General features: G+C 41.5%; 1 protein-coding gene across 1 annotated transcript in view; it reads left to right on the forward strand.

Moving 5' to 3' along the window:
- The window catches only part of zgc:165573 (cysteine-rich and transmembrane domain-containing protein 1), a 63,649-nt gene that overhangs the window by 18,769 nt on the left and 29,218 nt on the right, over positions 1–15,662 (forward strand). The window contains exon 2 of the mRNA XM_034181537.1: positions 12,282–12,558. Within this exon, the coding sequence (XP_034037428.1) occupies positions 12,288–12,558 (271 nt within the window). The 5' untranslated portion in view covers positions 12,282–12,287. The remainder of the gene's footprint in view (positions 1–12,281; positions 12,559–15,662) is intronic.

Genomic DNA, 15,662 nt, shown 5'->3' on the forward strand with positions numbered 1-15,662 from the left:
CCATTCAGTGCTCGTTTCTTTTTATTTTTCTACAGTTTTATTTATTTTTGGACACTGTCTGCGCTGCGAGCTTGCAGTACACCCGCCAGTCGCTGTTGGATATCGGACATTTACATCAGATATCTGTTTCGAGCGACTTTCACCACACCCACAACATCCCAGACGACATAACGAGACCGCCGGATTGTTATCGGATCTGGGAGGTGATGAAGACGGAGGAGGGGGAGGAAGCAGAAGCAAGGCCGCAGGTCTGGTGTTATGCTAAGGCTACGCAGACAACCACACAAGCCATCCCTCCCAAGCCTGTTTCTTTCCAATGCCAGATCCCTGGTGCACAAAACGGATGACCTGGTTTTACAACTCGCTGGAAATCGCTATGTTTGTGACTGCTCTGTGCTTATTATCACCAAAACCTGGCTACACCCGGACATACCCGACGCTAGCGTGCAGCTAGCTGGCCGCACGATGCTACGCGGAGACAGGACAAAGGACTCCGGGAAGAGGAGAGGTGGGGGGCTCTGTATTTATGTGCATGATAACTGGTGCAACAACGGGATAATCATAGACAGTCACTGCTCCCCAGATGTCGAGTATACGAGGTCTATTAGAAAAGTATCCGACCTTGTTATTTTTTCAAAAACCATATGGATTTGAATCACGTGTGATTACATCAGACATGCTTGAACCCTCGTGGGCATGCGAGAGTTTTTTCACGCCTGTCGGTTACGTCATTCGCCTGTGGGCAGTCTTTGAGTGAGGAGTCGTCCACCCGCTCGTCGATTTTTTTCATTGTTTAGGAATGGCTCAGAGACTGTTGCTTTGTTTGATAAAAATTTTTTCAAAACTGTAAGGCACAACTGAGTGGACACCATTCAATAAATTCAGCTGGTTTTCGGTAAAAAATTTTAACGGCTGATGAGAGATTTTGGTCTGGTAGTGTCGCTTTAAGGACGGTCCACGGCGCCTGACGGCGATCTGCGCTTCGACGCGGCAGCGTCTCGCCGTTTCAAGTTGAAAACTTCCACATTTCAGGCTCTGTTGACGCAGTAAGTCGTCAGAGAACAGAGAACTTTCAGAAGAAGTCGGCATGAGGAGTTTATTCGGACATTCCATTGTTAACGGTCATTTTGTAATGAAAGAACGTGCGGGCAGAGTCGCATGTCGGGCTGGACCCGACCGCGGGGGGTCGCGGCAGGAAAAACACCTCCGTTGGAAATCTTAACGGGCAAGTTGGAACATGCCCAAGCTGTTAAACAATTTCTCAGTTACTCACTTGTTGAAAGCCATTAAAAGCCACCTGAATTCTACAAATGGTTTTCAACACGGAGGTGTTTTTCCTGTCGCGGCGCACACAGATTTGCCGAGTCGTCACGGAAACAACTCGGCGAATTTGCGCGTACGTCTTTCATTAAAAAAATGTCCTTAAACAGTGGAATGTCCGCATAAATTCCTCATGCCGGCCTCTTCTGAATCTTCTCTGTTCTCTCACGATGTCCTGGGTGAATTAAGCCTTAAATTAGGATGTTTTCAGCTTGAAACAGGCCAACGACAGCGCCTGGAAGCGCTGCAGGACGTCCCGCTCCGTGGGAAGTCCTTACACCGACAGAAACACCCCATAATCTCTCATCAGCCGTTAAACTTTTCACAGAAAACCAGCTTAATTTCTCGAATAGTGTCCACTCGGATATTCCTCACAGGTCCAGAAAAAATTTTGATAAAGCAACGCGCGCCGTCTCGAGCAGCGTGTGAAACAAAGGAATTCAGCCGAGAGGGCGGGACCACATCTCACTCAAGGCCTGCCCACAGGGAAATGACGTCACCGACACGCGTGAAAAAACTCACGCATGCGCACGAGGGTTCAAGCATGATTGGTGTAATCGCATGTCATTCAAATCCATATAGTTAAAAAAAAAATAAAAGGGTCGGTTTATTATCTAAGAGACCTCGTATGTCTGTAAAGTGCCGGCCTTTTTTCCTCTCGAGAGAGCTAACTGTTGTTATCATCACTGCTGTGTATATTCCACCCGACGCCAGTGTAAACACAGCGCGCTCTCTCTCCTGCTGAGCACCGTGAACGAACAGCAGCGGGCTCACCCAGACGGAGTACACATCTTAGCAGGGGATTTTAACAAGGCCAACTTAAAGACTGTACTGCCTAACTTCTACCAGCACGTGTAATGTGCTACAAGAGGGGAGAACACACTGGATCATGTTTACTCCAACATCAAACTTGCATACAGAGCCTACCCCTCCCCCACCTCGGACAGTCAGACCATCTTTCCCTCCTGCTCATGCCAGCCTACACCCCCCTTAGACGCAGGCTTGAGCCCACAACAAAGACTGTTACAATCTGGCCTGACAACGCACTCCCCATACTCCAATACTGCTTCCAACAGACAGACTGGGACCTATTTGAACATTATGAGCTGGAGACACACAAGGGAACGGTTCTGGACTACATTCAGTTCTGCATCGAGAATGTGACTTTGACAAAAACCATCCGGGCTTTCCCAAATCAGAAACCCTGGATGACCAGCCAGGTCCGCTCACTCCTCAGGGCCCGCGACGCTGCCTTCAGGTCAGGTGACAGAGCTCTGTATAGTGCTGCCAGAGCTGACGTGAAGAGAGGAGTAAAAAGAGCAAAGGCGAACCACAGGATGCAGATAGAGTCCCATCTGTCTAGCAACAACGCACAGAGGGTGTGGCAGGGAATACAATTCCGGGGTTGTGATGCTCCAACAGCGGACCTGAGTGCACCACTGGCAGAGGAGCTAAACAGCTTCTTTGCTCGGTTTGGATCTTCCCCGCTGCACTCACCTGCTCCTGCCCTCCCCGCACCCCACCTGGTCCCCGCACTACTCCACTCACTGTAAAAGAGCATGATGTCAAGCGAGTGCTCCTCGCAGTGAACCCCAGGAAAGCTGCTGGCCCAGATGGAGTACCTGGCAAGGTGCTCAGAGCGTGTGCCAACCGGCTCGCCCCCACCTTCACCAGGATCTTCAACCTCTCCCTGGACCAAGCAGTCATCCCGTCCTGCCTGAAAACCCCCACCATAATCCCGGTGCCGAAGAAGTCTCCCATCACTAGCCTGAATGATTACCTCCCGGTGGCTCTCACTCCGGTAATCATGAAGTGCTTTGAGAGACTGGTTCTAAAGCACATCAAGGACCACCTCCCCCCAGACCTTGACCCTCACCATTTTGCATACAGGGCAAACAGATCCACAGAGGACGCCATCGCAGTAGCTTTCCACTCTGCTCTAAACCACCTGGAGCAGCCGCAGAGCTACGTCCGAATGCTATTTGTGGATTATAGTTCTGCCTTCAACACAATAATCCTGGACAGACTCACCACAAAACTGGACACTCTCGGCTTCCACCCTCTCACATGTGCCTGGATTAAAGACTTTCATTCCAACCGTCCCCAGACTGTGAGACTCGGCCCCCACCTCTCCTCCACCCGCACGCTGAGCATCGGCTCTCCACAGGGCTGCATGCTGAGCCCCCTCCTCTACTGCCTCTACACCACGACTACAGACCGGCCCACAAGAACAACCTTATCGTCAAGTTTGCAGACGATACCACAGTGGTCGGTCTCATCTCCGGAGGTGATCAGAGAGGAGATCGGGCAGCTGGCAGCCTGGTGCTCAGAGAAACATCGCTATGAACACTAGGAAGACCAGAGAGATCATTGACTTCAGGAAATACTGCACCGACCCTGCCCCCCTTCTCATCAACGGCGAGTGTGTGGAAAGGGTCCACACCTTCAGGTATCTCGGTGTTCTCATCTCAGACTGCATCTCCTGGTCCAACAACATCTCCTCTATCCTCAAGAAGGCTCAGCAGCAGCTACACTTCCTGAGAGTGCTCAGGAAGTACAACCTCAACACCGACATAGGCGCTATAGGCTCACAAGGACAAAAACAGACTGAAAAACAGTTTCTTCCCCAAAGCCATAACCACATTGAACTCTAGCATGCACTGATCCTCCATGTGCAATAACCCAATCACCCATGGACAGTATACATTTCTGTGCAATATATTTGTATCCTAGCCGCACCTTGCACTAGTGTCAATTGTGTATATATATTTTTCCTTACATTGTTGAATTTTTCTTTATATCTTGTTTTTGATACATATTCTTGCACTATTTTTATCTTTTTTTTTTTTTTTTTTGCACTATTTTTATTCTATTTTATTGCACTGCAACTGGATGGCCCTAATCTCGTTGTACCAATGTATAATGACAATAAAAGGCATTCTGATTCTGGAAAAGTGTGCTGTGGCCTGAGGAGTCCACAGTTCAAATTGTTTTTGGAAATTATAGACATCATGTCCTCTGGACAAAAGAGGAAAAAGACCATCCAGATTGTTACCAGCGCAAAGATCAAAAGCCAGCCTCTGTGATGGTATGGGGGTGTGTTAGTGCCCATGGCATGGGCGACTTACACATCTGTGATGGCACCATCAGTGCTGAAAGGTACATCCAGGTTTTGGAGCAACACATGCTGCCATCCAAGCAACGTCTTTTTCAGGGACGGCCCTGCTTATTTCAGCAAGACAATGCCAAGCTACATTCTGCACGTTTTACAACAGCGTGGCTTCGTAATAAAAGAGTGCGGGTACTAGACTGGCCTGTCTGCAGTCCAGGCCTGTCGCCCACTGAAAATGTGTGGCGCGTTATGAAGCACAAAATACCCCGGACTGTTAAACAACTGAAGTCGTACATCAAGCAAGAATGGGAAAGAATTCCACCTACAAAGCTTCAACATTTACTGTCCTCAGTTTCCAAATGCCTATTGAGTGTTGTTAGAAGGAAAGGTGATGTAACACAGTGGTAAATATATCACTGTCCCAGCTTTTTTGAAACATGTTGTAGGCATCCATTTCAAAATGAGCAAATATTTGTACAAAAACAATAAAGTTTATCAGTTTGAACATTAAATAGCTTGTCTTTGTGGTGTATTTAATTCAATATGGGTTGAAGATGATTTGCAAATCATTGTATTCTGTTTGTATTTACATTTTACACAACGTCCCAACTTCATTGGAGTTGGGGTTGTACTTATGCAGTGGTGTATAACAACAGTATTTATATTGTCATTGTAATACCACTGCTTAAGTAATAAATAGTATTACTCAGTGATTCATATTTCAAAAGTTTGGTACTACTTTTAAGCCACGAAGTGCTTAAAAGTAGTGGGCCATTTTCTCTAATGTGATGAGCCCTTCATAGACATTTAAGATTTAATTCATTTAAGATTTGTAATGTTTTGTTTTTTAATCTATGTTTCAGGTGCATGGATGTTAAATGTGGTACTCATCATGGTTTAGTGATCATTTACGTGGCTTGAAGCGAAAGTGTAGAGGTCCAGAGCAAAAATGGTGTAGTTCAAAACTAGGGACGTATTCCACCTTCCATGTCATGATGCTATTCTGGGCTATAAGCACACACTATTGGCTATGAAACGGGCCTATTTCTCTGTTTTGTGGCCCCTTCACACATTGAACTGCGTTTGGATGAACAGCGAAACATTGTGAAACAGTTCGAAATTAGCGCACCATGAAACATCGCGCCGACTCTCGCACCGGGTTCATGCACGTGCCAGTGTCTTTCAGGCAGGAACACACAGTGCCAGCTGCGGCACATCACGCTGCTTATGTGGAGGAAATATAAAAAAACCAGCCGGTAACTGTGGGACCACATTGCGCCGCTTATGTGGAAAATATATATATAAAAAATAAAACCAGCCGGTACCTGTGGGACCACATCGTGCCGCTTATGTGGAATATAAAAAAATATATATATCCAGCCAGTACCTGTGGGACCACATCGTGCCGCTTATGTGGAATATAAAAAAATATATATATCCAGCCAGTACCTGTGGGACCACATCGTGCTGTTTATGTTGGGAAAAAAACATACGACCCACTGGATGCGAATCCGCGCCATCCAAAAGCTCTGGGTGCCAGTCAGAGACTTTACCACTGAGCTACAGAGCTGTTCTTTGAAATCTGCGGGAACCTACCTTATATCAGGAAGGACATGGAAGTATTCCAAAAAAAATTTAAATCACACATCATATAAAAGCACCGCATTTATCAAGCGAGCAATACAAATATGATCCATCTGTTCCTCTGTAAATGACCCACGGTCACAGACATACAATCATGAAATTACATAAATGAGAAGCAGTTTGTTCATCTCATTCATGTCCACATCTGCTGGCGTGGCTCCAACCCGCTGCGCGCATGTGTATTATGGACGACGCGCTGCAGGACACTGCGTCATGTTGAACAGTCACCCACGTGAGCTCTGCGTTCTAAGCTCCCGCGTTTCAACCTGGGAGCAGCCTGTCCATGTGTGCGCGGTTTCTCACTGCAGCTCGTCCCCACAGTGATATATTTTTATTTATGTCCATTTGATAACAACAAACAGACACACGCATGTTACAGTGGGCAGTTGTTTGTCCATGTCCGTCCAAACACAGTACATGGTGTCCAGCTGGAATGTCCAGATCCACAGATTTCCACAGCCGCTTCAGTCATCTCAGCGCACACACCAAACCCACACTCGTGTGTGACTTAGACAAATTTCTCTGTGAGTACAACAGTGATTGTCTGCAGTCTGTGTCTGGCCACACATTTTCTAAGTGCCGTGCGAGCGGTGTTAGATGTTCGTGCGTGTCACCTGGAATTTGGCCACGAGAGGGTGCGATGGGTTCGCACAGCACACACTTTGTCTTTCAGGAGCTTGTGTGCACAAATAGTTGTAGCAACAGGTGTACGAGGTGTTGGAGGCAGGGACATTACACGGTTTGCACACGATTCCTGCGTCATGCACACTAAGTGTGCACTTCGTCCAAACTTTGCACTATGTGTGAAGGGGCTCTTAACAAAAACAAGCATAATTTAAATTTCCTGTTCGATGTGGTGGCAACACGTTTTTAAGCACAACTACCTGTAAGGTGCTCTCCATTTACAGCTCAAGATTTCTAAGAATACTTCAAAAAGAAAATGGATGACATTAGGTTAAATATATGCCTTAGTCTTGCCTCTGCATCCTGTCATTGATGTGGGTGCCATCACTGATATGTCACCAAGATTTACTGAATTTAATACCATTTTGCTGGATGTGCTGACGAAACTTGTAACTTTCGCTAAATGCACAACCTGTCTTTATGACCCTATACCAATAAAACTGTTAAACAGGGCTGTGAAAACTCTACGGATCCACGGGATTCCGCAGATTTCATCATGGGGAGGGGGTGGGGGTGTTAGAGTTGTACTCTTTAATCGTGATTGTTACTGAGTTTTTAAAATGCTTATCGCAAAGCGTTCTTTTTTTAACGACATCATGCAAGTTTTATAAGTCCGTGGACACTGATCTGTGTGTTACAGATACAAATCAGTTTCCTCGGATCCGCGGAGTTTCGAGGAGAATAAAAACCACTCAAAGCCTGGCTGTTACGACAGTTGTCGTAAAGCGGGACTGGTTGGTTGCTGCGGTGACACTGTGCAGCTCCTGTGTGAAGCTTAGCTAAACGTAGCATGTGGACATTGCAAACCTTTAGAACTTTCAAGTTTTTAAAAGAAGAACTTTGCAGCATGTCTGTGTTACAGAGCGACATCAGACAGAGTGAAGATGGCGAGAAAGACGGTTTGAAAAAGTGTGATAAGAACAAGAATCCGTGGAATTGTCGCTGGCTTCATGAACACACCTGAAAGATGAACGGGAAAGCGAACTGGTAAGAATTTGTTTCTCTCTCTGGAAAATAAACATTGTGCTGTTCAAACAGGATTTCAGAAATGATTATGTGCCTTTTTTCTTTTCATTAATCTAGACTTTCTTTCATTGAAAAAAAAAAGACATTGTGGCTTCGAATGAATTTTGGCTACATGAATTTACGCAACAATGTAAATTAGTTTTTATTAATGTAGACTTTTTTCATGGGAAAAAAGACATTGTGGCTTTGAGTGGATTTACAGGAATTTATACAAGAATGTGTGGCTTTTTATTATAAGGTATTTTATTGATATTTTACCCTGATTTTTAAAATATTCTACAAGCTATAGCTGTGGTTTTTGAAATACTTTAACAGTCTTTTCAGTCTTCATGAATTTCATGTAGTTTAATTGTTCTGAGTTAATGCATAATTTGGTTTACAATTAAAAGGAAAATCATACCAGGTCCTACTTCCATGTCATATTCTGTTATTTCAACACAATCATTGACGGTTCAAATGAAAGGTTGAATCTAGGATCATTTAAATATACACTAATTTTTTTTTTGAGATTTGTTCTTCCAGGAGATGTTGAAAATGTATCAGTAGATGAAAACTTAATTTAGTTTGTGGGACCCCACAAGGCCCCAGACCCCTTGCGAATTTTCCTCAGATTTCACAATTTTTATTTATCAGCCCTGGTTAAAAGACCTGTACATATACCTTATCACATGTCTATTTATGTATCACACCCTGTATCATACCCTGATGTATCTGTATCACACTGGGTTCTTGTATCTCATGAGGGCTGGTTTACAAGTATAGAGCAGATTTTTGTTGTAATATGTGATAATGGAAATTATTAACCTGTCACTAACCTCAGGATCTGTTCCGAAATGTTTTAAATCTGCAGTGATTAAACCAATACTTAAGAAATTTAACCTTGACTCTATTCTGCTGAAAAACTATAGGCCGATATCAAAGCTATCCTTTTGTTTTAAAATTCTTGAAAAAGTGGTTTCACAGCACCCTGTGGACCACCTTACTGAGAATAACCTCCTTGAGCCACTGCAGTCTGTATATAGAATGCACCATTCCATGGAAACAGCTCTTACTGAAGTGGTAAACAATCTGCGTGGGTTCCCTCTGAGTTCTCCGGCTTCCTCCTACATTCAGAGACATGCAGGTTAGGTGAATTGGAAACTTTAAATTGTCCATAGGTGTGTGTGTGGGTGTGAATGTGTTTGTCTATATGTGGCCCTGTGACAGACTGGTGATCTGCCTAGGGTGTACCATGCCTCATGCCCTATGACTGCTGGAATAGGCTACAGCCCCTCCGTGACCCTTAACTGGAGTAAGTGGTTGAAGATGAGTGAGTGAATTGAATTGTTGGTCTGGTCTCCCTGACTGTGGTGGAAGATGATGCCTATAAATCACCAAGATGTCACATATTATTTATCTGTGCACTATAATTTCCTTCTAAAATTCTGATTTGTAAACTTGAAAATAAATAATGGATGAAATGCATTTGATTACAATAACAACTGTATTGTGTGCATGTGGCAGTGTTGGATGTACTTTTGCTTTTACTGTGGTTGCATAACATAGAAAAACATAAAGAAAAGCAGTGACCTGAATTAATAAGTAGGTGTAACTTTTGACCAGTGAAATGCTTTGGTACAAAATGACTGTCCTACAAATCAGGCACTTCTAACCCTGACAGATTGATCATGATGTATGATCAGTCTGCCTTCGTGTCTTGTAGTGGATATTAGGGCTGCTCAATTTGGAAAAAATCAGCATCACGCTTATTTAGGTAAATACTGAAATCACGATTATTCAAATGACTTTTTTTTTTTTTTAGTTACACAATACATTTATTCAGCATTTCTCTCACTCTAAAAAAAAATTGTTAGACGTGTCACAGGACTGCTCATTTATGGAGCAGTTTTCTGAAGAAAAATCCTTGGAAATGTTTTTTGCTGTTGTTTGTTTACCTCAGAATTTCTGGTTACTGTTTAAAAAAGTTTAGAACACTTGTAATTAAAATAGCTAAATAAATCAATAAATGGTTATTTAGAAACCTTTCATCTGTAAATTAAAACCACCTGTTATTTCAGATGAGATAATTTCTTGTTTAACATAAGGAACCTCAGATATTTATTTTTAGACAAAATAACATGGAAATTTGTACATTTTTTTTTAAGTCTGATAGATTATTTATATCTCATTTCAACCAGAAAAACAGACACTGTACATAAATACAAATGTTTATTATAAATGCAACAGGAAATAATTTAACAATGACTGCAGTGTGATTGTAAAGTAGGATTTCTGTGACATAAACCTCATGAATCATGATGAATTTTTTTAATGGTCATTTCAACATGTAATTTCGCCAAAATATGTAATTGCCTTTAATGTTGTTATCAGGACAGAGTCATTTCTAAAATATGAATTTGAGCACAATAAGTGGAGAGCTTCTACCTGTGCAAATGTCTTTGGACTTTGATTCGTGGACATTTTTAATGATCCATTCATTTATTGTTAAAATATAAAATGAAACAGCTTTTTTAAAAATAATAAAATAGTTGCTGTTGAAAGAGCCTTTTATTTAGAAGCAAGTGATGTTATGCTGGATTCTCGGGACCAGATGAAGGTCTCTTTTGCAGCTTTGAACTCTGGTGGTTTTGCTGAAAGACACTTTTGTCCTATTTGAAGAGCAGAGATGTTTTCTTTCGACTGGACTTCGTGGTGTTCAGCTCATCAATGGAAGTTTGGTTGTCTGCACAGCAAATGTTCCTGATTAGGACAAATAAAAATATTTCTTTAAATATAAAGAAACACTAAACAGTTTATATATAAAAAAGGAAAAAAAAAAAAAAAACGGGGAAAAACAATGGAAAAAAAACGCCTGAAAAAATAACTTATTTAAAGTTAAGCTTTTGTGGTGTCTGAAAAAAGCTGTAGCTTTATTTGGTAAAAATAAAAAATTAAAGCGTTCACTCAGATCAACTGTGTTAAAAGGCTAAGCTAACGTTAGCCGATCATTAAACCTTCAGAGCAGTTCAGTAAACGTCACATTTTATTTTATTTTTACATTATTCTCACCTCGATAAAGCTGCAGAACTAAACTCCGTTGGGCAAACTGGGACTTCGCATATATCCAAAAAGTGGGAGATTTCGGACTGAGTGGGTTTGCTCCATCACTCCGGCTGCCTGCCTCGCTCTGCCCAGGAATGATGCCTGAAGGCCGTCTTCTCCGTGCAGGTCGGCCCGCTGTCACGGTTCGATCAATATCCCACCAAGTCATCAGTCCTCCCTCGGTCGGCGTCACTCCGAAAAGTAGCTGATAAAAAGCTTCTCCCAGCAGGGTGATGGGAGAATCGTTCTGCTGTTTTTTAAAGCTTTTTTTGTGGTTCAGGCGACGCAAATTCAAGAAGGCGATCGCTGAACTTTTTTCAGGTTGAGGAAACAGCCAGAGTGTGACGTAGGCACAGTCTCTGCCTCCTTGCCGCTTCCAAAGCGACACGTCTGGCGTCATGCGTCTTGGGACACTTTGATGGATTGGCCTGATGAAAGGCCCTTAAATTGTTTCACTCGATTATACGAGTTTGGAGATCGCTTGATACAAATATCGATATCGCTATCGAAATTCGGTTAATTGCACAGCCCCAGTGGATATCTCTCATGGCATTATTATAAATGTATTAATAGAGATTAAAGATGCTGTGTATGTCGATAGATGCATGTCAGACTACTTTCAGTATTTTGTCAACATAAAGTTTTAATTTTTTTATTTTGCACAGATGATGGCATCTCATTAAAAAAAACAAAAAAAAAAACAGAGTTAAAGTCATTTTGGGCAGCATTGCTATTTGGTGAACATCCCATTTGTGAAATCTTGGTAATTCATAAAAAAAAGCGTCAGCTTTTGTAATTAGCTTGGTCACATAATTGAGGTTTTCTGCTGAAACTCACATGCACATATGCTGGCAGACAGTTCATGCGGGACAGCGGTTCAATACTATTACGCATTTGGGAAGAAAAAGGTTAGTTATCAGGATGGGGGCCCAGGATATCTAGTTTTGCATTTAATAATACATTTGAGAGCATGTCCATGCATTCTTTTAGAACGTGTTTGTGATGTGGGCCACGTTGAAATAAGAATCACTATGAAAATGAGACAAGTGTAGACACGAACAGGCTTTTTCATGTCCTCTTAAATTTTATATGAGGGTATTTTGAAACAAGCATGTGGCATGGTGGAACAATGAACATTCTTGCCTTCTAGCAGGAAAGCCTGTGATTTAAAGTCCACCTTTGCCCAAGTCCATTTCCATCCAGTGCGAAACTTTCTAAATCAGTGTGCAAATTCATGCTGCGGTTGCTGTGGTGATCAGCAGGAAGTAAAGGAAAATATTTTGTGTTGGCCTGTTGTATTTGCATAGGAAAATCGTTATGACACACATGTTCCATCATGGTATTTGTAATTACTTATACTGTTGCTTCTGTTTTCTTGTTTTTGTTTTCTGTCTTTGTTTCTTTTTTTCTCCAGCCAAACATGAATTTTGAGCAGCCCCCTCCATACTCAGGCAGTGGCCCCACCGGTCCAGGCTACCCAGCCCAAGGCCCACCTCCACCTCAGGGCTATCCTCCACAGGGATACCCAGTGAACATGGAGCAGCCTAATCCAGCATATCCGCAGTATGGTCCTGGAGGCCCTTATCCTGGCCCAGGACAGCCTCCTTATGGTTATCCTGCTCAACCACAGTATGGCTGGCAGGGGGGGCCTCCTCCTGGGCCCATGTATGGGGAAGCTCCCAAAAACACAGGTGAGTGCTAACGTCTAATGATGATGACAGATATGTAACTTCAGCAGTGCCAGAGCAGAACAGGTTTGAAAAACTGATGGTGTGAGCTCTGCTGCCTGGAACAGGGCTGAAATGGCAACTTGATTTAATTTAAATAAAACATAAATTACAACTCATATTCCATTCACTGCAAAATACAAATGCTATTCTGGTTTATGTTTACTGGAAAATACCAAATTGGGAAGGACTTAAAAAAGATAAAGGAAAAATGTCATAAACACAGTCTGGTACAAAATACAAATTAAACTTTGGACATTTCCCAACTTCTAGTTCTTAAATTTCTACATGTCTAATATCACTAATGACCATACAGCCACAAAAATGCACATATTCTGCTGTGTTTCTTGTGGGTCTTGTCATAAGACTGTACTCATTATTTTAACTATTAAAAAGTAAATTCTGAAGCAAATCAGTTTTGAATGTAATTTTAAATTAAAACTACAACCTTGATTTGTTCGTCTTTGTAAATATACTGGCTAACTCCAGTTTTGAGCAGCCCTCAAAATGTATATGTTAAGTCTCCTTACTAGCCACAATTAATCCAGCAAAATCAGAATAATTTCTGTATTTGTACACCTCATATGGGGATCTAAACACTCTAGTCTTCACTTTACAGTCAAATTTCTTCCATTTTGGAATATTTGGGAGCTGCTATGCAGTATTATTCCCATTGCTTTTTCTAGATTATAGTGCTTATTTATTTTTCACCTTTCTTTGTCAGATAAATAATACCTATTAAAATCATGTCATAATGTCTTGTAGAGTTTTCTCACCATTCCTTTTCATAAGATTCTGTTACTCACATTTTTAATTTAAATTGTTATACAGTCATAGACTTCCTTAGTATTTTCCCATTTTGTTTTATGGGCTGTAAAAGTAAGATTGCTGATTTGATTTCATGATTTGTCCTCAATATATTTGCCTAATCTCAGGAGTAGGGTGGAGGTGGTCAGGGGATTTAATTCAGAAACAGAAGGATGCCAGTTCAAGAAACCTGTGCCCAGTCTCCATGTATTGCGAGTTCTGTCAGGAAGGGCGTCCGGCATAATTAAAAAAACAAAAACAAAACTTGCAGAACCACCATGCAGATCTGTAACTGATCTGCTGTAACTACCCTGATGAAAAAGGGAGAAACCAGAAGAACTTACTGTATTTGCCTATTATCAACCAGTCCCCTATTTTTACCCAAGGCCATCATATGATAAATATTTGGTTTTTCCTGATTTTACCCTGGCAGGTCATGTGCTGAATGTATGTAATCAGGTGAGGCATCTTGGTCATGTGATCACTGATACACTGAGTGATGATGAGGATATTTTTCGTCACTGTCGTACGCTATATGTCAGAGCGAACACATTATTTCAAAAATTTGGCTGCTGCTCCGATGAAGTGAAGCTGGCTTTGTTTAAAGCATTTTGTACATCTCTGTACACTGCACATCTGTGGATAAACTATAAACTATAAGAAAGCGAGCCTTCCGAGACTACAAGTGACTTATAATGACTGAGAATTTTATTAAAAAGGCCCCAATGGACCAGTGCCACTGAAATGTTTGTGATGGCGCGTGTGAACACTCTCCAAGCCATTTTAAGAACAATGATATTTAGGTTCATCTCTCGTTTAAACAGTTCTGATAATAAGATTGTTTTTAAACTGATTAATATTTCCTATAGTCCCACACGATATATGTCACAGATTTGGAAACACTGGTATAAATGTCTTTTATTCAAGGGCGTCTAGTCTTCCCATATTATTTATTTATTTACTTTTCTTTGTTATTGTTGTTACGTATGGTGTTTTGTTTCTTTTATCTGGACCCGCAGTCTTCAAATTCACAGGCAACATTCTTGGGATACAGACTTTGGACAAGTTCGAAGATTAGCTATCTTCGAACTGATCAAAGGTCCAAACTTTGATGTATTTTAATAGGTTTAAAAAGTCACATTCTGTTGTCTGATTCATTTCGTCCTTGAGTGTCGCGGGTGACAGCCAATTAGAATAGAGCTGCACTGTGACGTCAGTTGCTGGTTTCTTCAAAACCTCTTCGTTTTGTGCATTTATATACGTTTCTCATATATTATGTAAAAGCTATCGAGAAGTAAGCACTCCTAAAACTGAAAATGCTGTTTTTGGAACCTATTAACACCTCTGAACTTATTTATAAGACATTTTACAGAGGTTAGCATGGTGACATCACTTCCTAGTTCAGCGACTTGCTGCCTGCTTTGTTTCTGGTATATTATGTAAAAGCAAGCGAGAAATAAACATTTCTAAAACTGAAAACGCTGTTCTTGTAACCTGATAACACGGCTGGTGTCGTTTATAAGACATTTTGTGGACGTTAGCTTACATGCTAACTTTTGTTAACTCAAAGCTTTCTATGGAGTTAAATTTGTCTTATTAATATTAATACATGCAAATGCACGGAGGGTGATCAACAAATATTCCTTGATTTGCACAACATGAACAAATGATGATTTGATTTGAACATGTACAAATTGTATGAAAGACAGTAGGATCATAATAATTAAACAGCTGCAAGTTATAAATAGCACAATGCTCATACGGCTGAGGGTATGTTAGCATTGCGTCATATTTTTATAATTACCCATTGAACCTGAGAGAGCTTTTATTTCTGCCCATGTTTTCCAACCGTTATTTTATTTTATTTATTTATTTTTTCTTATTGAACTTAGTAAGCACTAGAATCGATCCCAATGGTAACAACAAGATTGGTGTTCTATTCTTGTCCCTCTTTTTTCAGTATCGTGTTATCCTCCTCAATGAAGATTGGGTAAATTTAATCCCTGCTCATTTTTATTACCTCTGCCAAAGAGGTTATGTTTTCGGTCGCATCCGTTTGTTTGTTGGTTGGTTGGTTGGTTGGTTGGATTGTTAGCACGATTACTCAAAAAATCCTCAACGGATTTCAATGAAATTTTTAACCAGGGGTGTATCTTGGCCTAACTTACAAGTCATAAAATTTTGGTAATGATCTGGAACATGATCCGGATCCAGTAATTTTTTTTAAGGATTCTTTATCATTGCAGGATAGGGCCAGTTTC

This window comes from Thalassophryne amazonica, chromosome 11, assembly GCF_902500255.1.
Source record: "Thalassophryne amazonica chromosome 11, fThaAma1.1, whole genome shotgun sequence".
Taxonomy (NCBI): Eukaryota; Metazoa; Chordata; class Actinopteri; order Batrachoidiformes; family Batrachoididae; genus Thalassophryne; species Thalassophryne amazonica.